The 25,966-nt window shown below is 37.2% G+C and overlaps 4 protein-coding genes and 1 non-coding gene across 12 annotated transcripts in view; 3 read left to right on the top strand and 2 right to left on the bottom strand.

Annotated features, from left to right (window-relative positions):
- The window catches only part of LOC100178556 (piwi-like protein 1), a 17,851-nt gene extending 13,330 nt beyond the window's left edge, over positions 1-4,521 (top strand). For all 8 annotated transcript variants that reach the window (XM_018814004.2, XM_026836874.1, XM_026836875.1 and 5 more), the window contains 6 exons: positions 1,214-1,317; positions 1,507-1,577; positions 2,134-2,290; positions 2,608-2,736; positions 3,248-3,395; positions 3,841-4,521. In XM_018814004.2, the coding sequence (XP_018669549.1) occupies positions 1,214-1,317; positions 1,507-1,577; positions 2,134-2,290; positions 2,608-2,736; positions 3,248-3,395; positions 3,841-3,957 (726 nt within the window). In that variant the 3' untranslated portion in view covers positions 3,958-4,521. The remainder of the gene's footprint in view (positions 1-1,213; positions 1,318-1,506; positions 1,578-2,133; positions 2,291-2,607; positions 2,737-3,247; positions 3,396-3,840) is intronic.
- Positions 3,049-3,101, top strand: mir4220 (microRNA 4220). Its single transcript, NR_034337.1, has one exon. It is a non-coding gene; the product is annotated as a microRNA 4220 (primary transcript).
- Positions 4,522-6,459: 1,938 nt separating the features above from the next.
- LOC100176238 lies at positions 6,460-9,575 on the bottom strand. The gene is made up of 4 exons (XM_002121210.4): positions 9,131-9,575; positions 7,915-8,460; positions 7,292-7,395; positions 6,460-6,996 (listed from the first exon to the last, which is right to left on the bottom strand). Exons 1-4 carry the CDS (start codon positions 9,405-9,407, stop codon positions 6,778-6,780), a joined length of 1,146 nt encoding a protein of 381 aa, XP_002121246.1. The 5' UTR covers positions 9,408-9,575; the 3' UTR covers positions 6,460-6,777.
- Positions 9,576-9,680: 105 nt separating this feature from the next.
- On the bottom strand, positions 9,681-22,672 carry LOC100186456 (P-selectin). The gene is made up of 18 exons (XM_002121358.4): positions 21,892-22,672; positions 21,370-21,455; positions 21,101-21,202; positions 20,611-20,767; positions 19,910-20,056; positions 19,532-19,649; positions 16,715-16,824; positions 16,113-16,322; positions 15,583-15,777; positions 14,968-15,144; positions 14,168-14,362; positions 13,482-13,667; positions 12,865-13,050; positions 12,269-12,451; positions 11,817-11,928; positions 11,452-11,606; positions 10,662-10,819; positions 9,681-10,122 (listed from the first exon to the last, which is right to left on the bottom strand). Exons 1-18 carry the CDS (start codon positions 21,950-21,952, stop codon positions 9,946-9,948), a joined length of 2,715 nt encoding a protein of 904 aa, XP_002121394.1. The 5' UTR covers positions 21,953-22,672; the 3' UTR covers positions 9,681-9,945.
- LOC113474700 (low-density lipoprotein receptor-related protein 1B-like) lies at positions 19,993-25,674 on the top strand. Its single transcript, XM_026836770.1, has 2 exons — positions 19,993-20,076; positions 22,727-25,674. Exon 2 carries the CDS (start codon positions 22,777-22,779, stop codon positions 25,672-25,674), a length of 2,898 nt encoding a protein of 965 aa, XP_026692571.1. The 5' UTR covers positions 19,993-20,076; positions 22,727-22,776.
- Positions 25,675-25,966: the final 292 nt, after the last annotated feature.

Here is a 25,966-nt window from a genome sequence, read left to right as displayed (position 1 = left end):
TCCATACGATCTGTAGTTTGTGTATATTTTTGTTTCTGATGATTAGTTTAATGCAGGTAAATCGCGATTATGTGAGTTTTAATTGGTGCAAATATAAGAGCGAGGAGCGACGCTATCAGTAAATTGGAACCAACATAAATTGTAATATGATATTACATAGTATCGTCCCGGTCGAGCTTGGACAGAAGCCAAAAAACATCGTTTGATGGCGCCGCACGAGAACCAGAGTTTCATTACGTCATTTTTCACGAGAATAAATTCACAACGATTGCTTCGTTTGTTACGTGTGGAATGTATGCTACCGCATGCGTCTTCCTTTATTTCATACGCCGGCGCAGAGTGTAAAAATGTGACGCTGATACACGATGTTTTGATCTCGTGGTTGGTTGGGCTGCCCAACTTGGGCAGTGGGCACATTCCTCCCGATTGTTATATTATAAAACGTCATAATTAATAGTTACGTTGCGATAGGACACGTGTCGTAACAATTGAATGAAAAATTGTTCTAATTCCAAGCGAAGGAATGTTATATTGAATGCAACGCGTGTGTGTGCGTCTTAGCACTTTCTGGCTGCGTGCGTGTCTGCGGTGAAGGTGGCTTAGGGGTTGCAAAACCGTGGTTGCAGCAATTTATATTATTTCATTATAAAAAAGTTTAAGAGTTTTTGGCTTTTTATTTAAAATGTGATACGAAAACATTGGGCGCTCGTGTAATTCGACACCTGCTGTAATTCGATACGGGCAAATTCGCTGACGTTGCGATTCGTTACTTGCGAGAGAGCAAATTCACAACGAACGAAAAATAATTAAAGAGAAAGCTACGCTGACTAGTCTCGTTATCTCTTAGTAGCTTCACTTTTTTCATTTTTAATATTTTTCGCTCTCGCGTGCAACATTATAGCATAAGGCTCGGCGCTCGGCCCAGTTTTCAGCCGAGCGCCGAGCGTCAAAAAAGGAGACGCTCGGGCACGAGCTTTTGAGTTCGGGCTCGGCTCGGCACATCCCTACTAGTAATAGTAGCTGGTATACAGTAGACTTGAAAAACACTAGGAAAATTTCATCTCTGTGTTCTTTTTGGCATTTAACTTTCAGGGTTGCCAGTTATAAATTTCATTGTTTCCAGACGAAAAAAAATGTCATTTCTGTAAATTAACTTAGTGTTGCCAGTTTAAAAGTCTTATAATTTCAGTGTTGACCAATATTTATCTTCCAGTTGAAGGAATGTATGATCGTAGGATTCGATACCTACCACGATTCATCACAGAAAGGAAGATCCGTTGGTGGTTTTGTTGCGAGTATTAATTCAACTTACACAAGGTATCTATGTGCTAACCTAAACCATTACTATGTTTTTGGGCTTTACTGCTTGTTTATCAAATTAAAAGTGATAACCACATCAATTTAAAATAGGTTCTGATGACCAAAAACTCTAAAAAGCAAACCTGTAACTTTGGTACAAAATATCTCATGTTCTGTTTATATTCACACCTACCTTACAATTTACAGATGGTACTCGAGTGTCACTTTCCAACATTCAGGAGTTGAATTAATCGATGGATTGAAACGCTGCATGAAAGGTTTGTTACTTTAAACATTTTGTATTAGTATGCTGTAAATGGGTTTTGCTGCTCCGTTGGTTTGGTTGCTTACACCATAACAAAAATGTAGCAGGTTTGATGCGGCAGGTGTATGTGGTCTCATGCAAAACACTTAACGAACATTGCTCCAACCCAGTAGTTTATAACATGAGTTGTGGCACCCTTAGTGTCATAAAGGCTAACTATAATATATATATCTCCTGGTTTAAGACTCAATTTGCCTATTGGTCCACCTACACAACCATGTATGGTGTTACTCTTGTGTGGGAAAGTATGGACAGCCATTAATACAAATATCCCTTGCACTGTTGCACACATTAAACAGTGGCTTCACATTTCATGTCTTTGAACTATTGAGTGCAACAGCCACAATTTTTAAACTAACACTCTTTTCCACTTGTTTTTATCCATGGCGTGTTTTAAACAACTGTCGTTTTGCTGTTGATTCCTTCTCTTTTAAAAAACATGATTTTCGCTATCTTTTTTGAAGAGATAAACTAAAATTATGTTTTGTTAATTTATTTTTTATTTCCAGGAGCATTGCAGAAGTTTCATCAGGTGAATGGAAAACTACCCGCTCGTATTGTCATCTACAGAGATGGGGTCGGTGATGGACAGCTGGCTGTTGTGAAGGACCATGAGATACCACAACTACTTGAATGTCTTAAGATACCGCAGTATAAAGGCTTCACGTAAGTTATAAAAACTGTATGTATGGGTGTAAGAAGTGGAAAGTTTTGTTTTGCATGGCATTGTTAAAATGCAGTTATCGCTGTTAGCCGTCAAGCATGAGAATATTCCTAATTAATGTGATGAATGCAATGTACTTTGGCATTCCCTGTTTTTATGGGAACATAGCAAAATAGAAGCTGTTTTGGATGTTCAACTAGGTTGCTAAAACCTGATGTACCCTTTGTGTCAAAAGTTTGTATGACATGCATCCATAACATTATGCCTATGCATCAATCAAACTTACTGTACATTAACAATCTCACCCATTTACTTCTAGTCCCAATGTTTCTTTCATCGTGGTTAAGAAGAGAGTTAACGCAAGGTTCTTCGCTGCTGGTCGCGACAGCGAACTAATGAACGCACCTCCTGGCACGATCATCGATGACACGGTCACAAGACCAGAATGGCGAGTGGCAAATTAATATAAACATTTGTAGCTCATAAATTCCTCTAGGAACCCAAACATTATAAGCTTGCCTTGCATTACACTGACTTGTTTAACCCAGGCTTTTCCAACCTTGTTTTACCTGTAACCCTTTTTAATTGCCAGCCATAAAAAAATCTCCCAAAAAATAATCAACTAAAGTTGCTTCGTGGAACCGTAAGCAGGCACAAGGTGTATGAAACAAGACATTCATGTTATAACAACTGTCCTTGTCCCTCCAAATACAAGTTACTTTATTTATTCAACATGGATGCCATAAAACGCACGCCAGGTTAGTGCAATTTGTTGTAGCTTGCTGTTAATTCAAGCTCAATTCAATTGCACTGCTCTGTTACTGCGTACAAACATCTATCATACTTGGTTTATTCAAATATGCATGTTAAACCATGTACAGCGAACATATCATTTGCCAGCTTTTTGCAGCCTATAACTGAATGCTTTTAACTAACTTTACATTAATATTTCTACTCAGGTATGATTTCTTTGTGGTCAGCCAGTCCGTACGAGAAGGCACAGTCAGTCCAACGCATTACAATGTTGTATATGACACATCAACACTCAAACCTGATCACATGCAACGACTCACTTACAAGTTATGTCACCTTTACTATAACTGGCCAGTAAGTATTTGGTTTGTTTTTATAACAATATATTTAACAAGGGGGCACAAGGAGACTCCTGTTATACATAAATTTAGCATTTTAGAAAATGGCTGCTTCAGATGTTATATTGGAGTAGTTGGTCAGTGTAGTGTTACCCCAACACTACAGTACATTGAATATTAACTTTTACCAATATACATTAGCTTACTATGTGGTGAAAGTGACAACTGCAGAAATTAGTTAGCAGCAACATTTCACGCCAAATAAAAGCTTTTATTTATTAAACTGCTGAAAAATATTAAACCCGAATAGATTTTGATCGGATTTGTTTCATGCCTGAATGTAGCTTTGCCATTTTACTTAGTTACAACAACATTAGATGTGCATGCAAAACACTAAGGTTGCCACAAATTATATTTGGATTTGAGTAAATACCTTGTATGATGCTTAATTTGATCCGCAGGGAACCATTCGTGTACCAGCGCCATGTCTATATGCGCACAAGATAGCATTTCTGGTCGGACAAAGTATTCATGCACCTGTGTCTCCTACTCTAGCCGACAAACTTTACTTTTTGTGAAAAGTAAGATGTCCAAAGCAAAGCATGGAAGTACACAAACTATTTATTGAAAAGAATTTCCCGAAACTATTGATTGTGTCTTATTTCTTAATCATGCCTTCATTTTATTACAAAGGGTTCAAGGCCTTGGTTAAATTTTGGATTTTAATTTCAAGTTTGATTTTATTATGGACAAATTTGATTGATTATGTTTTAAAGCAACATTTGAGTTCCACTTTTACGATATGTTTTCGTTTTAATTTTTTATGTTCTGTGATATTGTTGTGTTTCAAATGTTCTTTTCTTGAAAATTCGTTGCACTATAAACCAATAGTGCTATAGCAGAAGAAATTGTGTTCAGTTTATTTTAACCCAGGGTTTCTCAAACCGTGGGTGGCAATAGAAACTTTGTTTGAACCAAAAGTTGGACACTGGTTTGAAGTACTTTAATCGCTAGTACTTTAATCGCTGAATGGAGCAACTCTCACAGATTGGAATGTAATGGCAGTCGTTAGTCGCTGCACAGACCCGCCGTGCGTGAATAAATAGTATCATTTATTGAATAAATAAAATTTCGTTTGGTTTACAAATTACCACTGTAATTGTTGCGACAAGAGTTGTGTAAAGTGTAGTGCAGAGGTGTCAGACATTTTAAAACTCCGGTGAAGTCGTGATCAGCTTTGGTGTAAAGGTACAACCGTGTGGCAAGCAACAGGAACAGAAGTAGCAACAACCAGAACAAAAGAGAACATCGGCTGAAAATGAGATCCGTTTGGAGCAGTTTAGTTGCAAGGTTCACTATAACTCCTGTAGACAGCAACCCAATGTTCAGCACATATTTAATGTCTTTAGCGCAGCGTCAGTGGTTTGAAAATAAAAGATTTCGTGCCAAAGTATAAGTTTCTTTTTACAACAAGTCATCGAGTAGGGGCATTTTATTGGTGAACGTTGTGTTGATTGTCAGCCATGCATTAAAAAAAACAACCACCCACAGAGTAACAAAGGGTGGTAACCCGTAAGCAAAAACGTGGTGTATAAAACAGAACACGCGTGTTATATAACCTACGTCTCTATAACTATGGTTATAACGACTCGCCCTGCCGCGCGAGAGTATTAGTTTCATTCATAGTTAAATGAATTTAATTTACCAGGTTGCAAATGGCTTGTTGTGTGACCATACTTGTGAAATGTTATACCTACCATTTTCAAGCACTTTAGATCCTTCTGGATTTCATTTTGTTGGCGTGCATTTTTTTCTTTGCACGTAATATGATGATTGCCGCGCGCATAAAACGCCGTCAATTTATGGCCGATGGAATCTTTATTTTACTTGAGTGCAGCTGTTTGTGTTGATGGCAGATGATAGTTATCAATGTTACAGCTTATTATTTAACTGTTTAGGTTCCTGCATAAGTAAGATCGGTAAATTTAAGTGGAATTACATTTACTTGAGTAAAGTGGCGACAGTATGCTGTTTTGTTGGACGACATTGGAAGCGCATGTTCCATGCTATATATGGAACTTTGATGTTCAGGTATTTAGCTATCATGTCATCTAAACTTAAGTAACTGTTATATAGCTAAGCAGATTAAACTATTTACTATGTATATATATAATGTAGTATTGTGGTAAAGTATATGTACGGTGTTCGTATTAAACCTAAGCATTGTAGTTGTTTTATGTGCTGGCTTTGCCTGCAAATTGCAAATAGCGCTTTTCGCTCTCGCTGTCTTCCCTTAGTATTATTTCCGCCTGTTTAATACAATATTGCTGTTAACGCATTTAAGTCTGTTTAGGTCCCCGTGCGATCCACAGTCGTGAGGGAAAAATACACTGGGCAATAAATTAGGTTGTAGTTATATAGTAGGGTGGGGGAAGATGGGACACTTTTTGACTGTATTTACTCGTCCCATTTAGTAGTGAACAAAAAACATTCAAAGAATTATAAAAACCGTATCCTCACGACTCCCATGGACCGGTGTTAACTGTTTAAAACACGATCAGGATATTTGATTATTTTGTGTTAAAGGTGTCCCATCTTTCCCCACCCTACTGTATAAGAGGGTGGGGAAACACCGAACACCTTTAGCACATAATGTTAAAATATCCTGGTTTTAAACAATTAACAACGGTTTATGGGAGTCGTGGAGATACGGTTTTATATAGTTTTAATTTTTTTGTTTACTACCAAATGAACGAGAAAATAGAATGAAAAGGTGCCCCATTTTCCCCACCCTATAATTAAAGGGTTGTTGTTGTGTTTAAATTTTAACAACTTCGCTTCTTTTCTTCGTGCTTCTTATAAATACGCTATTTTACGTTTTTACCTTAAAATACACTTATTTTTTGTTGAACTTGGTCGAAATATATTTAAAAAACATTTCATTTAAAAACTTAAACAACAGAAATAATATAGATTCACCATATATGTTGTTATTTCACATTAAAAATCATGTCTAAAAAAAGTAAAATAAGAACAAATAAAAATGTATAGTACCAAGCAAATCAACGTTGTCACTAAAAGTTACACACAACCTTATCTGGAATTCATTTCTTTCTGTTTTTTTTATACAGTATGTATATAGCTTATTAGTGTGGGGTAAGACGGGAATGTGGTTACAACGTAATATTCCATTATGTCACGTGTTTTAGGGTAGGTATGATGCGGTTATATATAATTGTCCAATAAAATATTGAATCTTTTGTACTGCAAATGGGACGATAAAATAGAATAAAATTCTAGATTATCTTACCCCACCCCGCTATATCTGTGTTTCATCTTACTCAGCACTACTTTTTTTGGAAAACTTGTTAATTATCAAACAAACGGAATTGAACCAGTTATTCCGTAGACAACTTTTGGTCGACATCTGTCAGGTCTAACTTTTCAAGATTGATTTTCATCGCTTTGTTGCTGGTTGCAACCGACTTTCGGTACATTTGTGTTTGCTCTTCCGTCGCTTCACTAACGCACGCACAACGCAAGACCTCGCTACGTGCGTCAAAACAACCAACGCACCGGTAACGCTTTCCACGCTGAAGGTAAACAAAGTCAAATTCCTGAAAACATAATCGTTTAGTGAACATAATGTGACGAGAATATATGGGTGAGGTCGTTGTAAGAGGACTTGGGATTAAGGCCATTTTGCCCAGTACCCCGAATGCCCATACTACTTTTTAATTTTTGAATTAATAATTTTCGTTATCGTGATCGAAAGCAAAATAAGTTATTCTATTCTTTACAAAAGGAAAATATCAAAAGGAAAAAAACGTTATTCTATTATTAACAAATAGAACCATAAGTCAGACATATTGGTAATAGTCACGTATCAAACTGTAAATAAATATGAAATACCGAAGTCTCAAAATACGAGCATTCAACTATTCCCCCTTGGCCGTCTTTCAAGATAAAACTTTTCCCCTGCTGGTTGTTATCCGTCACCTCAGCAGCCACCGTACCTGGTAAAGGGATTGTTACTTTTGTGGTGATGCACTATATTAAAAGAATGTAACTTGCTTTATTCTTGCGTGGCTGGGAAACGACAGGCGTTATAAACAGGGGTGTTCTATTTCAAACACCTCGTATTTTCATATTTTGTGTGTGGCTGATAATACTAACATATATAATGTACGGGAAAAAGAGGAATACCGTTAGCCCATACATTCCATATACTACATAATCGTGTTTCAACAATTAACTGCGCTCTGTTAGAGCCGTGACGCTTTGGTTGTATAATTCTGTAAATATTCTTTGTTTACTACCAAGGAGGACGATGATAAAGAATGAAATAACACTTGCTTTTCCCACTCTACTACGTGTTATGTATAAAGTGTATGAAACGGGTTGCGTAAAAAAGAACACCCGTGTAAGTGTTGCAACGACTTACGTTTTCCGGCCATGCGAGGATAAAGCAAGTTACATTTAAAGTAACAAACTGTTTTAAGTAACAAGGTAATAAAATGCATAATTTTTCTTACCAATAATTTCGAACGTGGGCAAGTAATGTTCTTTATAACTTGACCATCTTTTCAAACCATGAACGTTTACTGAGAGAAACACTTTCTTGGGGCTTATTTTCTTTACTTTCCGCATTTCCGTCGCCTCTTCGTTTTCCTTGGCTTTTTGGTCGACTTGTTGTGTGTAATATTGCTGGTTTTGTTGTTCAGTTTGTGGTTTATTTGGAGCTTGGGTTGAAAAACCGTGTTTATTATAATCCTGTCTTGGTGGAGCTTGGTTTTGGTAATCTGTCGGTTGCTCTGTATTTCTTGCTCCATAACCAATCGAGTCGTCGTATAAAGGCACAGACTGTGTCGGTTGCCACTGACTGTTATGTTGTATATATGGGTTTTGGTGTCTAGGGTCATACGTAGCACCTGAGTAGCCATAAGACTGTATAGCAGAAGGGTAATTTTCGTTGGGTGTTGGGTAAATGCTGTAACCATCTGACGGATTGTGGCCGTAACTGTCTTGGGCTCCATGTGTGTAACTTTGTGGGTGATATGATCGCTGTGGCGCTGGTTCGTCTGTGAAGAAATGAATATGTTTTAATTAAAATGGTTATGTATTGATTCGATTTAGGCGAAATATATATCTTTCATGCTACAGCTGGTTGAACTAGGATTTTTGTCTGTTACGTTTTCGCAGCGCCAATTCACCGCTGATTATGTTTTATACTGTTGGTTTTTACTTAGTGAATGCTAGTGTTAGATTAGGATGTCTTTAGTATGGCACATACAAGTACGTTCGTTTAGACCAGTTGGGTAACGTATAACAATTTCGGAACTGTGAACATTGCTGTATTAATTAGACGTGCTACTCTGGTTCACCTGAAGTCATTACAAATTTCCCAATTCACCAATTTGTCCTATTAGGACTTTGTTAAGGCCTGATATTGTTTTTTTTTGCTGTAGACGCATTTAACATGTATAGCCTTAGGATGTTGGATTATTACAGGAAATCTATCAATCATATAGAATATAGATATATACATAATGACCAAACAACATAGAATACTATTACACAATCATTAGTAAATTTGATTAGGTTGAGAAAAAATACAAACAAAAATAATAATAAGTCACATAGTTATTGAAAAAACAGAACACCTGTGTTATAACGACTGTCGTTGCCCCGCCATTATGTGCGAGGATAAATACGTTACACTCATTCATTACCGTCCATACATTTACTTACAATTAGTTTGATGAGCTATTTTCTTTTGTGGTGGTTGGTAGCCCAGTTGCTGTTGGTGTGAGGCTGCACTTTGTTGATGGTAATTTATTGTCGGTTGCGAGGGATCCCCTTTGTTTCGGTGCTGCGTCGGTGGGTGCCATTTTTCATAAGTTGTCTTGTTATTTTGCGCGCTGTTTTTGCTTTGGTTGTAATTTATGTAACCTCCACGGTCACTGTTGGCAGTATTCTGCCTTCTAAATACAGGCACGGTAGGTCTAACTTGGTTTGGATGATGCATGCTAAGTATAGCTACGTTTTAAACTGATTTACAGTGATTTGTAAACGAAATCTGCAAAAAAGCAACACCAAATCTAATAAAAATGACTTCTAAATGTCGCGTTTTTTAGAAGTTTTGGTTTTCCTTATATTCAAATAAGGTGAACAGTGACGTCACAATTTCATATTTATAATTGTAGGAAATATAAAAACCATAGATATCAAATACGTATTATCAAACACTTTTTAAGTTTTTTAATCACTGCTAAAAACAATAAAATCCACTAATATTTCGCTTTGTTATATTTTATTGCATTCTAAAGCAGCAGTAAGTTATTACGTGACATAGAGAATAAGCAGAAAGCAATCGGTGTCTCAAACACAAAAGCTTCAGCAAGCAAAACGAGAGCCCAGTTTCATAGTATACAAATCGTATACAATAAAGCAAATCTGCAAACTGTATCAAGCATGAATCATGCTTATTTAAGTTGTGGACAAGCTTTGGCATGTGTGTTTACATAGCGTTTTCACATTTGTTAAATGGCTTTGTTGTGTTGTTTTTATATACAAACATCTTGGTCATGACAAACGCTGTTGCGAATTTCACGAGCAAAGTCTTCAGTAAAACTGGAGAAACCACTTCGTAGAAGAAACAGGTTATGCGGCGTACCAGCTATGTCGTTTAACTGGTTCATGTTGAGTACACCTCTTTCTGGCTGGATAGCAATCGCGTATGTCTGAAATGTAATTGGTTGGGATAAGATGCGGTCCCTTGTTTTCATTCTTTTTATAACCGTCCTATTAGTATTTGGTAGTAAAAGCAGATTATTTATCGAATTACGTAACCGTATCCTCACGACTCTAAGTTATGTTAACTATTAAAACTAGCAAGATTAGGAATTTAAGGCGTATATCGTTGGGTAAATTACTTATTTTTCGGTCATTGCTTTAACCCAGTAGTGGTCACTGCTAGGTTGTCTTGCTGGTCGTTAGACATACAGAAAAAAAGAAACAAATATAGTAGTTTAGAGGAAGACGGGACACCTTTAGCTTATAGTATCCAAATATCCTGATCGTGTTTTAAACAATTAACAACGATGTATGAGAGTCGTCAGGATGCAATTTTATATGATTTTTTTTTTAATTTTCTTTGTTTACTAACAAATGAAATGAGAAAATAGAATCAAAAAGTGTCCCATGTTTTCCCATCCTACCATAATCCACAAAGTTTCCCAACTCATAAATAAAGTATGACAAAATAAAATTTAAGGTTTACCAAAACTCCGTTACGCCTCAGAGCCTCTGCTGGTGCTTTAACGGCATCTTGTGATTTACCATCAGTAAGCACCAACACAACATCCACCGCATCTGGTCGGTTGATTTCGTTCGTCAGTATATGGAGAGCGTACGATAATGCTTGTCCGGTGCGTGTGCCTGTGTATAGCGTTGGGTAAGGTACAAAATTTTGCTCGGTTTTGGTCGGCGCCGGGGCATATAGTGGTTAGCGCGCCTGCCTGTAACCCATGCAGAGGGAATGGATTCGAAGCTCGATGCTGCTATACCATTGTAGGCGTATGTGTCCCTGGGCGAGACACTTACCGGCAGTTGCTCCAACCCAGTGGTCACTAATGGGTTGTCCATATTATCAGCCATAGTATCAAGACCCGTATTATAACGGCTGTCGTTTTCCGGCCACGCGAGGATAAAGTAAGTTACATTCATTCATTCAAAGTAGTCCGAGTGCTTTGTTTTGCCCCGCCAAATATATAAGTGTCTTATCACCGCCATTCGTCATATCTACCCTCACACAGCAAGCAACTGTGATGTTTTACGCTGGTTCTGTACTGCACACTTAAAACAAAACATTTATTACCAACAAAGTTTTTTAGTTCATTAGAGGGCATGAGGTGTATGAAATATGACAGTGTAGCCAACTAAGGCGGATGTATAACTGCCATTCATTCATTCATATTAGTTGATATACGTGGCAGTAGCAGCTAATGGTAAGGCGTAAACGGCTTTGAATTGTATGTGGAGAAGTCGCAACTTTCGTTAACTTGACTTACCTTGTCCATTATAAGGCAATCGGCCAATCCTTCTAAGCAATTGCTCTTTACCATAAGTCTGTGTGTATTGGAAGGATATCTTGTTTGCTTCATCTATCTCAGCGTTATATCTAAACACTGACACACTTGTGCTGTTTGGTCCCATCTCGTAGAAACTGCGTTTGCATTCAAATGTTAATTTACGTAATAGTAAAGTGTTTTAAGAATTACATTAAAAATACCTTAAAAAAATTAAATAAAAACACTAATCACCAACAAAGTTACATACGAGGAAACTCGTAAGCAAGCACCAGGTGGATGAAACAGAACACCGGTGTTACAACAACTGCATTGCTCAGCCATAAGTTACATTTATTGGAAGTTACCCCAGCGCTGTTTTAACGAAGTTGATCATTTTTCGCCACCCAGGTTCCGTGACTGAGGACGACGAGTCGAGAACCATTACTATGTCAATCTTGGGAGAGGCAGGGCATTGACCTGTGGACAGTATAACAGAATATAGTACTGCTGTGGGGTAAGATGGATACATTAGCACATAATATCCCATATTTCCTAATTGTGTTACTATTAAAACTGTTTTCGAGTCAGGATTCAGGATTTCTTACCAGATGTATGTTTCTGCTACAGCGAACGGTTTTTGTGCTTTCGAAATACATTGGTTAAATCGCTTGACTATAAACACATGTTACCGTATTTAAAGGTAGATTCTGCCACCATTGTAGCCATATATGTGTAAATACTCACTCATGCTCTAAATATATCCTAATATGTCCAAGTTTTAGCCATATATACATTATATAATATATAATATACTTACGAGCGCAACATGGTGGGGCATGTGTCCAATTTTTGTTTGATTGACATCGAATTGTCTGTGACGTGCTGGGTCGAAGTATATAATCATCTCCACATGTATAACTACATCTGGACCTTGCGTTGTTGCTATTGGTGCATGTGTAATTGCCACGTGTGAACGGTCTTAATTCCGGACACTTTATCACTGAAATCGTGTTACCAAAAAGTCAGTTACGATATAATAGCATTTAAAAATTCGGGGCTAAATGCCTCGGGTGCTACTGATATATTTTCCTAAAATTCGTCTACTGGCATTCAAATTAATGTAGGTTATATTTAAAACGTACAGAATATAAAGGTTGACAACTCGACATTAAGGTGAAAATTTTATATCCGTGTAAATTTAGCCTTTGTGGCAAAGCAGGATGCCTTATTCATTCATTTATACAAAAATAACAATTTAAATTAAACTGTCTCAAACTATTGTGGTCCAAAGTTTTGTTTTGTTATTTCAAAATTTCAAAATTCGTTGTCCCTTTTTTAGCAGACACGGAAAAATATGAGCAACGAGAAATTTGGAAGTAACCACCGGTTTAAAATAGTGCATTAACGTCTTACATTGGCAGGTTGGGGTCGGCTTATCCCAAACTGGCCCATTATTCTCACTGTTGGTGCAAGTTGTAGTTGCGAAACCAACCAACTCGTGGTCCCGGGGACATGAGAATGTACAAGTAGATCCAACTACTTTGTTCACTGGACAAGATGCTCTGACATTACCCATGTCGGACAACACATAACAGGTTTCTATCAAATAAGATTGTTTTATAAATTATTTGGGTATATTTGTATGCTTACGGTTTTCCGTTGACAACAAGACTGTGTACAGCGTTCGTTAAGCAGAGCGAGAAGCTTTAACAAAGTAATGATTTTCATGCGGGCTAACCCATAGGGTACAGGTTCTAGACCCGTTGTTGCTACCAGCACTGTGGGCGTATCTGTCCTTGACGGCAATTGCTTAAACCCAGTGGTCACTAATACGTTGTCTAAATAGTCAGCCATAAAGAATATTACACAATCACCCACAAAGTTACATATACGCGGTTGGTACGAGATATATATGGAACTGTATATCCCTGTTATAACGACTTGTTTTTCGGCCACGCAATTGAATAAAGCAAGTTACATTCAATAATGCTATAAAACCTGCAGTTGTTGGAAACATATTCCTAACTAACCTTTGCAAACTGGTAACGGGTGCGACCACTGTCCGTATCCGAATCTAACCTCGCCACACACCGTAGAACTTGGTCCATCCATTACATAAGTTTCCCCACACACGAAGTCGCAGTGAGATCCAACGTTTGAAGAATTCGTACAGTCGATCAACCCGTTGGGCAATTCGTCCAACGCTGGACATGTCGCTGGAATAAAGATGTATAAGTAAAGTATTTAATAAAGATATTTTTACTCAATCGCAGAGAACGTATCAAGCGTCATTGCCCAACAGTTCCCATGTGGTGCCGTATAGTAGGACCTATAATCCATATATAATGAAAAATAAACGCGTTGTTGCCCCATGTGTACTCTAGCAGTAATCGGCGTGGCGGCACAATGGGGGCGATTCTTGCCTAATTTGCCAACCAAAAAATAAAAAATACAAATTAAAATCACCTAAAAAGTTACCTTAGTGATAACTCGTGATCGGATGCGGGGTATATGAAACAAAACACGTGAGGGGATAAATAAGTCATGTTGAACCATCCATTCACCCACGTGATCGGATGCGGGGTATATGAAACAAAACACACGTGAGGGGATAAATAAGTCATGTTGAACCATCCATTCACCCATTTATTCCTTCATTCATTTACCCAATTTCTCGCCAACTTTTATTCATTCGCGTATTACCCAATCCACTTACTTGGTGGTAAACACGTGGGGGCGGCTGCCGACCACTCAGCGCTGCTACTAGTTTGAACCAAGCACATGGTTTGATCTTGACCAATCCTGTAATAGCCTTCGTCACAGTCGAATGAACACACGCTTCCTATAGACCTCCCGTTGCTGCATGCTATTTCTATGTTGTCGCTAGGTGGTATCACCGAGCATAATACCTCTGAAAGTGTTTTCGTGTCCGTTTAAAATGTTGTTAAACCGGTTATATACGGTATCTAGCAAATCTAGTATAACGTTCTGGTTTTATCATTGCGAATGCTAGTAGTCACAACAGTACGAAAACAACAGCTGTAATAAACTAAACCCGTATAGGCTAAGCGAGAGATAAAATAGAAAACCTGTCGTAAGGATATATAAGTTACATCTATTTATCGTGCATAGTAAAGAGCATGTATGCTTTGTATTATGATATCAAAACTAATAAATCCAATAATATATAAATTCCCATATTAGACCACTCCTTTTAGACTTTAGCCAAACTATTATCACGCACGTCCCATATTAAACGACTTTTGGCGTATGTGTTCTTTGACAGGACATTTATAGCGACAATTGCTTCAACTGCGTGGTCAAAAATGAGTTGTCAAAACTGTTAGTCATATATTTATAAAAACAAAAAAAAAAAAACTAAAAAAACGAACAAAGTTACGCAGGTAGTACCTCGTATAAGCTGGCCCGAGATGTATGAAACATATAACACTAGTGTTACAACCACTGTTGTTGTCTCACCACGCGAAGGTAAATCAGTTTCAATCATTTATTCACCTGTGCAAATTGTTGTTGTACTTGACCACGAACCGTCAGCGGTACAAGTAATTTGGTCGACACCGCGTATACGGTAACCCTCAGCGCAAGTTAAGTCGCATACAGATCCCACCTCTTTACCGATGCTACATGTTGACATACCGTTTGTAAGGGTTACCGTCTCGCATCTGTTTATCGCTGAAAGAAAAGTTGCAAAAATTAATTTCGTAAGAAAAAATGGTGTACCGTTTAATTTTTTTAACTTAATGTGCTGTAAAAGTTTTCACTTAAAATGCAATCCCATTTTACATAAAACAAAAAAACATTAGTGTGTCATTTTGATGACGATAACAAAAAACAAAAAAACGATAACGACGGTCGTTAAAACGCACTATATGAGTAAAATATCGGTGGGTAAACAATTTAATATTTTAAAAATTATTATTTACAATCAATTTGGGAGAAAATATGCAAAAATACAGGATGTGTTGTTACCCTAAACAATATACCTTTTATCCATACACGAAAATTAAAAAAAAGTATCATAATAAAATACGTCAATTGTTTAATTGTACCCTAAAAAGTAAATATTTTATTAAAAATAAAAAGTTTGTATAAAAACAATCTTCCACTTACGTCTACATGTTGGTAATTCCCCGCCTCTCCACTGAGCCAACTGCCCAACTTCGGTACAAGAAATATAATTTATTCCACGTTTAGCATAATGTTGGTCACAATTGAACGTACACACTGAACCCAATCGATTGCTCTGTGTACAAGACAATCGACCGTTCGCCAACCTTGGGGTGGCGGGGCATCGTTTGTTGATTACTAGAAAATAAATTGTTTTTAATGTAAAACCATAGCATATAGTACTGTGGGGTACGAAAGGATACCGTTAACACCCAAATTCCATATTTCGCGATCGTCCATTACAGAATAAAATAATACCCTTTTTTACACGAAATCGTATGGCTATAATCTCTTTTTGAACTCACTTTTTCCTCTAGGGAATATGGACCCGAAATTAAATATAAAAAGTATAGATTATAATGTATTGGGTATCGGCCACTTTTAGACTTAAATCATAGAACCCATGACGTGCTTCTTTTTAATTAAGATCCGTGTCCATAGAATGAAATAGCCATAATTTAACCCAAACGTACCTCGACAAGTTGGTTTTCTACTCGACCATCTTGACATTTGAAGAGATATTTGTTGGCAATATATTCTCTGCGAACCAACCAAGTGGTAATTAGAATTGCAACTAAACCGACACAGACTCCTGGGTTGGAACTGACGAGAACAAATCGTTCTTCCGTTCTGTAAGTTGGCGATAGCCGGACAGTTACGTGGTCTGTTAGGCCTTCTGCCTGCTGTAGAAGTAAAGTTTTGTTAGTTTTGATTTAACTTGGAGAATATGCAAGTCTTTGTTGTGGTAAAAAAACGTATGGGTTACGACGACTTCGAAACGTCGTTTAGAAAATATTCGAAACGTGACCGATATCGTACATAATACCTGTCGATACATGATATTTCATGCTTCAAATAAAAAAATGCATTAATAACTATTGATTTGAATATAAATTACGCTTGTTAACCTCGAATGCTGTAACGCGCATGCTAAGGTACAATATACACGTCGTTATAATATCGAATAAATAATTCAAATGTCATTTTCTAATAAAACCAACGTTTGGTCCGCCATTCGGTCGGATTTCGTCAAGTTTATCACAAAAATGAAAGCCGAATCTAAATATATATTCACCTTGACAAACTGGTAAACCCGTACTCCAACGTCCAGTATATGTTTGTTGATTAAACGAACACGTTGATGTAAAACTTCCAACACGTGTGTAACCTCTTCTACAATAGTGTCTGCAATATCGTTGGGTTAACGTAATGATTATATACGCAAATAGAAACAAAAATTTTGATAAACTGTAGTAAACTCTTGTCAGGCGCCTTGGCATGGCGCGCCTCAAACCCAGAGGTCAGAGTTTCAAGGCTCGATGCTGCTACCATTGTGATCTTATGTGTCCTCATAGACAAAACACTAAACGGAACACATCGACAAATAAGTTATTGCTCTGTGACGTGTATAACTAAGAAAATACGTGCCCAGCAGTTCAAATCGGTTTAAAAAATTATTATTATCTCAAAGAGTTAAATTAGTAACGTTATACGTCAAAAACCTGAAAAGCTGTTTGGTTAATCTAAATTCAATCAACCAATCAACGCTCGCCGCGTGTATACAGTCACGGTGAGTGATGATTCCTGGTTTGAACGAAATTTTTGATCTGATAAAGAACCGAGGACCATGCTATGATATTTTCAGCGAGATTTGTTTTCACACGGGAAGGTATATTGTGGTTGTGACATATAAGATGTTGCCTGACAACTTTGTATAATATTCGTACTGTGGGGTTAGATGGGTACAGTTAACAAACAATATGCCAGATTTTGTAATCGTGTTTTTAATAGTTAGGTACGCTCTTTTTAAGTCTTGCGGAGATAGGGTTACATTTTTCTGTAAATTTTTAGTTCAATACTAAATGAGACTGTAAAGGAAAATAAAAACATAAACTATGTTACCCCAACCTACAATTTCGTCTCCGTATGATTTAATATAACCTAATATGAATCGTTCTTGAACAGTAATTATAATACAGAATGAAGTTTCAGAACCTTTTCTTAAATAAAAGTAAGACTAGCACGAAACCTGCAAAACCTGTTGTCTAAAATTTAGAAAACACTTATATGCTAAGAAAAAAACTCTTTGCCAATTTCCCCCTTTGATGCTATTACCATGACACCATGTGACCAAGCGCAGTGAGGCGTAAAATATTTTAATTCAAACATTCTCCTATGCTGATGACCAGCATGTTTGTTGTTACACAAAATAAACCTAACACGCCATCTAATCGACGATGCTGGTACCTGATCATCAGCTGCGTATTATAGACATGACGTAATCCATGAAACGTCATAACCCCAATAAATACTTTCGGGTAAAAATATGGTAAATTAATGAAAAGTTTTGTTTAAAACTTCTAATAAATTACAAATATTTACAGCAGTTTGTAATTCATTAGAATACACATTACGTACGCTTTTTATGACTTTTATGTTACGACCGTTGTAAACGTTTGTTTTAAGAAAAAAAAACTTGGTTTTTTGATTTGACTCAGCTTGCGCTGTGTAAATCTGAATCGCGTGGTAGCAACCGACGATACGTATACCGTTGATATTTGAGATATCTGGCTGTTTAGATGACGACGATAAACCGAAGGCGATTCATGACATTTATGTCGAGAACAAAGTAGTGTACTGTGTTGAAGATGCTGATGGGTGCTGGGGTTTATAACGAACAAGTGGTAACTTTCAAACTCTTTGAGGAATTCGGGTCGTGAAAGGTCGTTACTGTTTATAGTTTTTTACTTCCTTTGAAAATCTTATCATGATTTATTTGGGCTAAAAATCAAGTTAAATTATGAACTAAAAAAGTCACACATACTTAATGGGTCGGACTAAAATATTTGGCATTTAATGCAAGCGCTAAAGGGTTTGTTTAGCATGTAAATATACGCGTCGGCCTTGTGTTTTAGGAATCAACACTTAAAATGTTTGGACTGATTACAATTCTGTCTTACAAGAAACGCGAGCCATGGATAATAAACGACTGACCCTTAAACGTATCTTTTGGTGGCGGGCAACTACAGTCGTTTTATAACAAGAATGTTCTGCCACACACACCACGTTATTTAAGTTTGTGGATATTTTTGTCATTTATGTTTTTTTTTTAATTTTTTACTGACAATTAATTAAAAAACATTAACTATACGGGGTTGGTGCAATCGTCGTTTCGAAAGAAAAAAACACGCCCAAAATAGTAGCACAATCACATTTAATTTTGACTTTAATGCGATTGTAAGCTTTTACTTTATGGCTGTCTTCTTGAAATCTTACAACTCACAAACGTAACTTGTTTTTAACTAACAAAAGCAGGAAAAGTTACAAGAATTTGTATAAATCGTTTTGGTTTAGAATTTAGAAGAACTTTCGATTCTACTTTAAAAATCACTTGAGATTACCAACCAAAAGTAAATAACAAAGTATGGCATGATCTCATTTAATCAACGTAAAGCTGTAAATACGACTTAATCCTGTGGCATATTAAGCCGTAAACTTTATATACACTCTGAATGGCAAATACCTTTGTGCGAATTTTACTTATAGCATACGACGCAATATGGCAAACTGAGCCTAAAGGCACCGCCCATATTCACGTCAATACAAATACAGTATATCTATAACGGATATTCCATTGGTCGTAGACTTATGTTTATCACTATAGTAGGGTGGGGAAAGACGGGACACCTTTAGCACATAATATCCTGATCGTGTTTTAAACAATAAACAACAGCCTATGGCAGTCGTGGGGATACGGTTTTTAATTCTTTGAATCTTTTTTGTTTACTACTTAATGGAGCGGGAGAATAGAACGAAAATGTGTACCATCTCCCCTCCCTAATATACTATAAATATATGTAGTTTAAGCAACATAATATTCCATAGGTAATACCTGCACACACTTTGGTGGAATCGCCCCCTTGAGCAAAACGAATATCCGTGTGGTAACCTACGATAAGTGCAACCCATTGGTTGACATACAGGTACGTTGCTTGACCAACCATTGCTACCTGTAATGCCAAGGTTTAAACATATCTTGTAACTTTAAAGCAGTATATCTAAAAATAGTAGATAATAGTATAAAGCTTTTTGACTTTATATACAATCTGCATGTACTAAAATTTGGCGCAGGGCACATAATCGCACTTTTCAAAATCAAAATGATTTTAACAAAAAGCAATGTGTGCAACTAAGAGTAAATATCTGAAATAACTTTTCAGATATAGTTTCAGCAGCTCTGGTCTTCGAACCCAGCCCTTTTTCTACTTACGACATGTAAGCGTCATCTGCTCAGCGTTTGAAAAATAATTCCTTCGACACGTGAAAGTACATCGTGATCCTCTTCTGTTTGATGAGGAGCATCTTACTGTTCCGAATCTAACTGTCCGGAGCGTCGGGCATGCACCAGAGGCAGGGTCTGGTGAAAAGGGCGGAAACGTAAGTGAGGCACGTTAATGGTGAGCGTTTTCGATTTTTTTATTAAAGACTTTTTTAAAAGTTTTTTTTGTTAAAGTTATTTGTTCGATGCGGTTTTATGAATGCCTAAAAGAAGGCGCATTTTCTCGACTACATGCGACCAAGAACTTGTTTTATAACCGTGTAGTAGTTGTATCATTATGCGTGTTTCCGATACGTGATATTACAATCCGCAGGTTTAACACGAGTGTCTTATTAAGCTGTTGCAAATCATACATGAGTTATTTTGCTAACTTAAGCTGCTATAATAATTGTTTAAGTTGCTAAAAAGAAATTTAACTACGACGCTTTATCCTGTAAGTGTAAGCAATATAGTTTAGAATAGATAATATGTGCTAACGGTATCCGCCTTACCCCAAGTAGGCCTACTTTAAAGGTATATAACCGTACAGCTAGCTATATACAGGCAGACCGAACATGATACATTTGTTACTTGTATTTTTGTAATGTATATAAATGATCTTTTCCATGTTTAATATATATTCACGTACATACCATGTCTTACGTTGGGATTGCTCGGAGAAATGTTTCCGTTTAGTTCAGCCAACCTGGGATCGCCTTCGGGGAAGCACCTTGAATCACCTCGGTTACAAATATTAGTTTCGCAACAACAATAACATTGAGAATTCGGTCGTTCTTCAATACACGCTTTCTATGGGAATAACAAGAGGTTAGTTTATATTAAATAAGGAAGAGGTAACTTGGCGTCAAGCGCGCCAAAGGACAGTAAAACTATTAAGATTAAATTAACGCCATAAAATAAGTCACAAAACAAAATTGAATCGCTATTACCCGGATAAATTATGATGTTTATTTATCCTCGCCTAGCGGGATCACAATCAACAGTCGTTATAACACGGGTGTACTTCTAAAAGTTCTTGTTTTGATTTCGAATAAAAATATAGGAGACCGGCAGCGTGTTTCGACTGTTCCAGCAGTCATAACCAACATACTAACTTCGGTCATAACCGTAAACACCACTCACCAAATCAAGGTTGTTCTTACACGCGTTGATCTGTTTACAACCTTTTGAAACAAGTTTGCGTCCTTGGTTTGATATCCATCGAACTTCGATCATACACGATTTCTACAGAATATTAATTTGTTTATAGTAGGTTGGGGTAAGTCGGTAAGATAATGTTTTTTAGACATGACATATCAAATCGTGCTTAGTTCGGAGAAGACAAAACAAAAATAGGACGGGACAATAGAATGAAAAGCTGTCCCATCTTCCCCACCCTGCTATATAAATACCTCGTTCTTTTGACATTTTTGTATTTTTCCGATTCTGTCGCATTCGCTGTGATTCTTAGCATTCGTACAAGTCACGCAGAACAAACCTAAAAATAAATTATGTATTTATGTTACATAAACACGTTACTGAGTGTCATAACAAATTCTACGATAAATAACCAATAATACACCGGCCATTTTATAACGACCTTAGCCATAATGACGTAAAAGACAGTAAAAAAATGCATGACGGCCGCCCCGTTTTTAACCTTACATAACACGTACAAAGTAAAGTAAAAAAAATGCATGACGGCCGCCCCGTTTTTAACCTGACATAACACGTACAAAGTAATTATGTAAAGACGTTTTATTTAATAGGTTAATTAAATCATTACCTTTCCGATAAAAAAACGCAACATAGACAATACATGGTAAATGTTAAATTGGTAGCGCATAAAAACACAGATGCTGTATGTATAAATTTTGAATAAAACTTAAATATTCTAGTAAACACCGATTTACTAGAATTAATAGTTAGCTTACCGTGTGTGACGTGGATAAACGTCACAATAACCAAGAAACCTAACCAAGCCCGACTACCCATTTTAACTCAATGTAGATTGAACTACAATAACTACAAATGCACTGAAATGTCAGAAAAGATTTAAAATCGGCATTTTTTCGCCGTTTTTACGTTTCGCTAAAATCGTTCTTCGATGCCTGGGCCTCAGGGTATAAGGTGTCTCTCACTAAATAGGGAATAGTTGCCAAAACGGCCCAAACTAAAGTTTGATCTTCGTTTGTTACTTGAGATACTGAAGATCAATTTACAAAATCACCCATTACCAAATTATCCCGTTCGAATTTAATACTACATCATTTATGCACGTGTCTGTTAACAAGGTCGCTTTAGATATTACTTTATCTTTTAATTTGGTCCTTTTATTTGTTTACATGACTTTGAAGAAAACCAAACGAAGGCTGTTAACCACTGATAACATTTGTTGTGATTAAATTTCCGTTCGCTTTTTCAGTGTTATTAGACGGACATTATACATTTATTTCGAAGAACATTTCAATTCTTTGAGACAGTTCAATGAAAAGTTGATTATGCTGATTAGTAAATCACCACAAACGCTAAAACAGCGAGGGATAACCAGTCTATTTATACCAACGCTTATGTGTCGTGTAGGCTATTCAGTTACTGTTAATGCGATATGGTGCACAAGTGCCTTAGTGCAAGTTTTTAAGGGGTTGGTTAGTAGTTGTTTCCTAAATTCGTCCTTTAGTTAAACAACTGTTAAAAAACGTCAATGTATGGTTAAGTTATAGATTAATTTGTAAATTATAAAATCAGTTCAATATATTTTCATTGCAGATCTTGTTAGTTTCATTTGTTACCAATGTGCTGTATCAAGTGAACGAAATATGTCGGTAGTCAAGCTTGTACTTTACTTACACTTCGTGTTGGTTGTTGTATACTCGCAAGCGGCCGCACTACAAGGTGTGAAATGTGAATGCCCGTGCGACAGAAGCTTAATCGGTTGTAATGGAAGCTTTGCATTGGATTGCAAGTACATGTGCGATGGTTGGAATGACTGCGGAGACTGGACTGATGAACGAAATTGTGTCTGCCCTCGTGGCTACTATAAATGCGACTGCATTGCTACTGGGTGCCCGGGGTCCGAAAACGCAGCGCACAAGTCAGTGAGTGCATGTTATAACGATGTTCAGAGATGTGACGGAAGAAAGCATTGTATTGACTGGAGCGATGAAAAAGGTTGTAATTATTCTTGCCCATCAGAAAGCCATCATGAGTGTGATTGCAATAGAAAAGATGGCGGATGTGCACCTAGAAGTCATTACAAACCACACTGTTTTCATGATGTGCAAAAATGCGATGGTTGGAATAATTGTGGGGATTGGAGCGACGAAAGGAGATGTACAAAACCTTGCCCGCGTAACTATGTACGTTGTGGCTGTATACTGAATCGTAACAATTGCCCTTCGGATGGTGCATGTATAAACCGACGTTATGTTCTTAATGGCAATCAAAACTGTATTGATAATTCAGATCAAGCTTGTGAAACAAACTATTACTCATGGCGGTGCAGGGATAAAGAAGAATATGAACAGATGTTGCAAATTAACGCTTCTTTTCCAAACACCAAATATGGATGCAGACCTGTAGCGTTCTATGATGTTGCTAATGCCACACAAAGAACTGAATGGTGGTGCCAACAAAAATATAGCAGTAATAAGTTAATACAATGCAGAAATGGAGAGTTAATTCATACAACGAATCTTTGTTCAAAGTATGTTCAGTGTACAGATGGAAGCGACGAGTTGCATGACGTTCCTGGGTTTAAATGCGTACCAGAAGATGAAGGAACTATCACACACCACAACAAAGCATATTGCGTTCTACCTCAGATTAACTTGTACAATAACAATTCCTATTGCGCTGGCCGTGCAGATAATTGCTTTGTGGACGGAAAACTTAAATGCTTTCAATGCCTGGATGGAAAGCTTATCATATCGCCCAAGCAGGTTTGTGATGGAGTTGTGGATTGCTACGATTTATCCGACGAATGTATTTGCGAGAATAAGAAAGTTTGTAATGAGGTTTTAGGTAATTCTAAAGGAGTATGTAACCAAGGGACGCTTTTCTGTAATGGAACTTGTATGAAAGCCGAATCAGTGCTTTGTAACCAGTCAATAAACTGTGGGGATAATTATCTCAAATATTGTACAAGTACACAAGCTGAAGAGTCCAGCCTTGATAAGATATTGTGTAGAAATCATATCCACATGTTACACGCTGGTACTAGGTGTGATGGAATAGTGGACTGCCCTGCTGGGCGCGACTTATATTGCCGACAACTTTGCGGCCACAATACCTCCATAGGATATCCTCATGTTTCTCCTATGTGCCTAAACAAAGAATGGGGTTGCAGTAGTGGATATGATGAAATAAATTGCAGTAATAGGTTCTACTGCTCTAATGATAGCAACAGCTTCAAGCATATTTCACCGAGTCAAAAATGCGACGGGGTTGTACACTGTGACAACGGCATAGACGAACTAGAATCCCTCTGCGGTGCTACTCGATTTTACTGCTTGAATAAGGAACCACTATCTGTATCTTTGGATCAGGTCGAAAACGGCATACACGATTGTACAGATGGTAGCGATGAATGTCCAGCTAACAGCAACAGAACCAGCATATTTTCATCACCCTTAGAAATGATAGGAAATCCATTTCTTCGAGCGTTGTTTTGGATCATGGGTTTGCTTGCCCTATTTGGTAACTTGGCTGTGTTTTTGGTGACTATTAAACAAATGGTTAAACCAGTGAACTTGCCGGTTAAGCACGCTTGTCTTTGGTTTGTGGCGAATCTTTCATTATCGGATTTTTTAATGAGCGTTTACCTTTTGGCCGTGTCGATTAAAGGTCTTCAGTTTTCGAGCAGATATTGCTACCATGACCAGGAATGGAGGAGTAGTCAACTTTGTTCAATACTTGGCGCACTAGTTGTTATATCAACGCAAGCATCAGCCTTTATATTAACAGCCATGACCACTTTCCGGTTAATTTCAACGTTCAACCCTTTTCTTACACGGGCGGTTTCCAGGGCGTGGTATATTATGCCGGTATTGGTGTTTTGGTGCATCGCTGTAATACTGGGGATGTTTCCACTATTAGAATTAAATTCTGTGTATTTTGTAACAGGGGTTTGGTTCCCGAACTATTTCTTCGCCAAACAGAAAGTGGGCAAAGCCGAGATGAATGAAATAGCGAAGACAATATCGCAACTCAAGTCACAATATAACTACCCTATAAATTGGCCAGATACGAAACGCCTGGTTGCTGCTACATTTCAAGAGCTTGATATTAAAGGCGAGTTTAATTATTATGGCGAAACGAGCGTTTGTATGCCTAAGCTGTTTGTAAAGGTTGGAGAAGATACATGGGAATATTCAACGTTTCTTATAACTCTGAACTTCGCCTTGTTTCTGTACATGGTGTTCAGTTATATAGCAATATACAGAAGAAGCATATCCATGCAAAGCAAACGTAGCGGTAGTGGACAAAACAAAAAGATGCAGAAAAAGATCACTAGATTAATAGTGACTGACTTTTGTAGCTGGATTCCTATTTGTACAATGGCTTACATTAGCTTAGGTGGCGTCGAAATGAACAACATCGTTTACGTAATTAGTGCTGCTGTTTTACTACCTATAAACAGTGCATTAAATCCCATTCTGTATTCAAATGTCGTGGAAAATGTTATCAAGAAGTTGTGCAAAAAACGTAATAAATAGGCTGCTGTATTAAATATTACATCTGTGCAATTTTCATCGTTATATAGTTTTGTGCTGTAAAGTTTATGAAGTGTTACTTTTGTGTTTTTAATGTTATCGCAAATAGAAACCAGGAATCTGAACCCCTGTGGTAAAAAACTACAACTCAATTTTGACGTAATAGGGAATTTCCCCCGGTGGAAATTTGGCGGGTTTTTCGTCTTTGTCGTTACGAGTTTATCAAAAGTTTTGTTATGCGAATAAACTAATTACTGTGTTTAGTAGAAATATTTATATAGCTAAAATACGAGGT

This window comes from Ciona intestinalis, chromosome 11 (assembly GCF_000224145.3).
Source record: "Ciona intestinalis chromosome 11, KH, whole genome shotgun sequence".
NCBI lineage: Eukaryota > Metazoa > Chordata > Ascidiacea > Phlebobranchia > Cionidae > Ciona > Ciona intestinalis.
The sequence above is the reverse complement of the archived record's forward strand: the minus strand, read 5'-3'. Positions and strand labels throughout refer to the sequence as shown.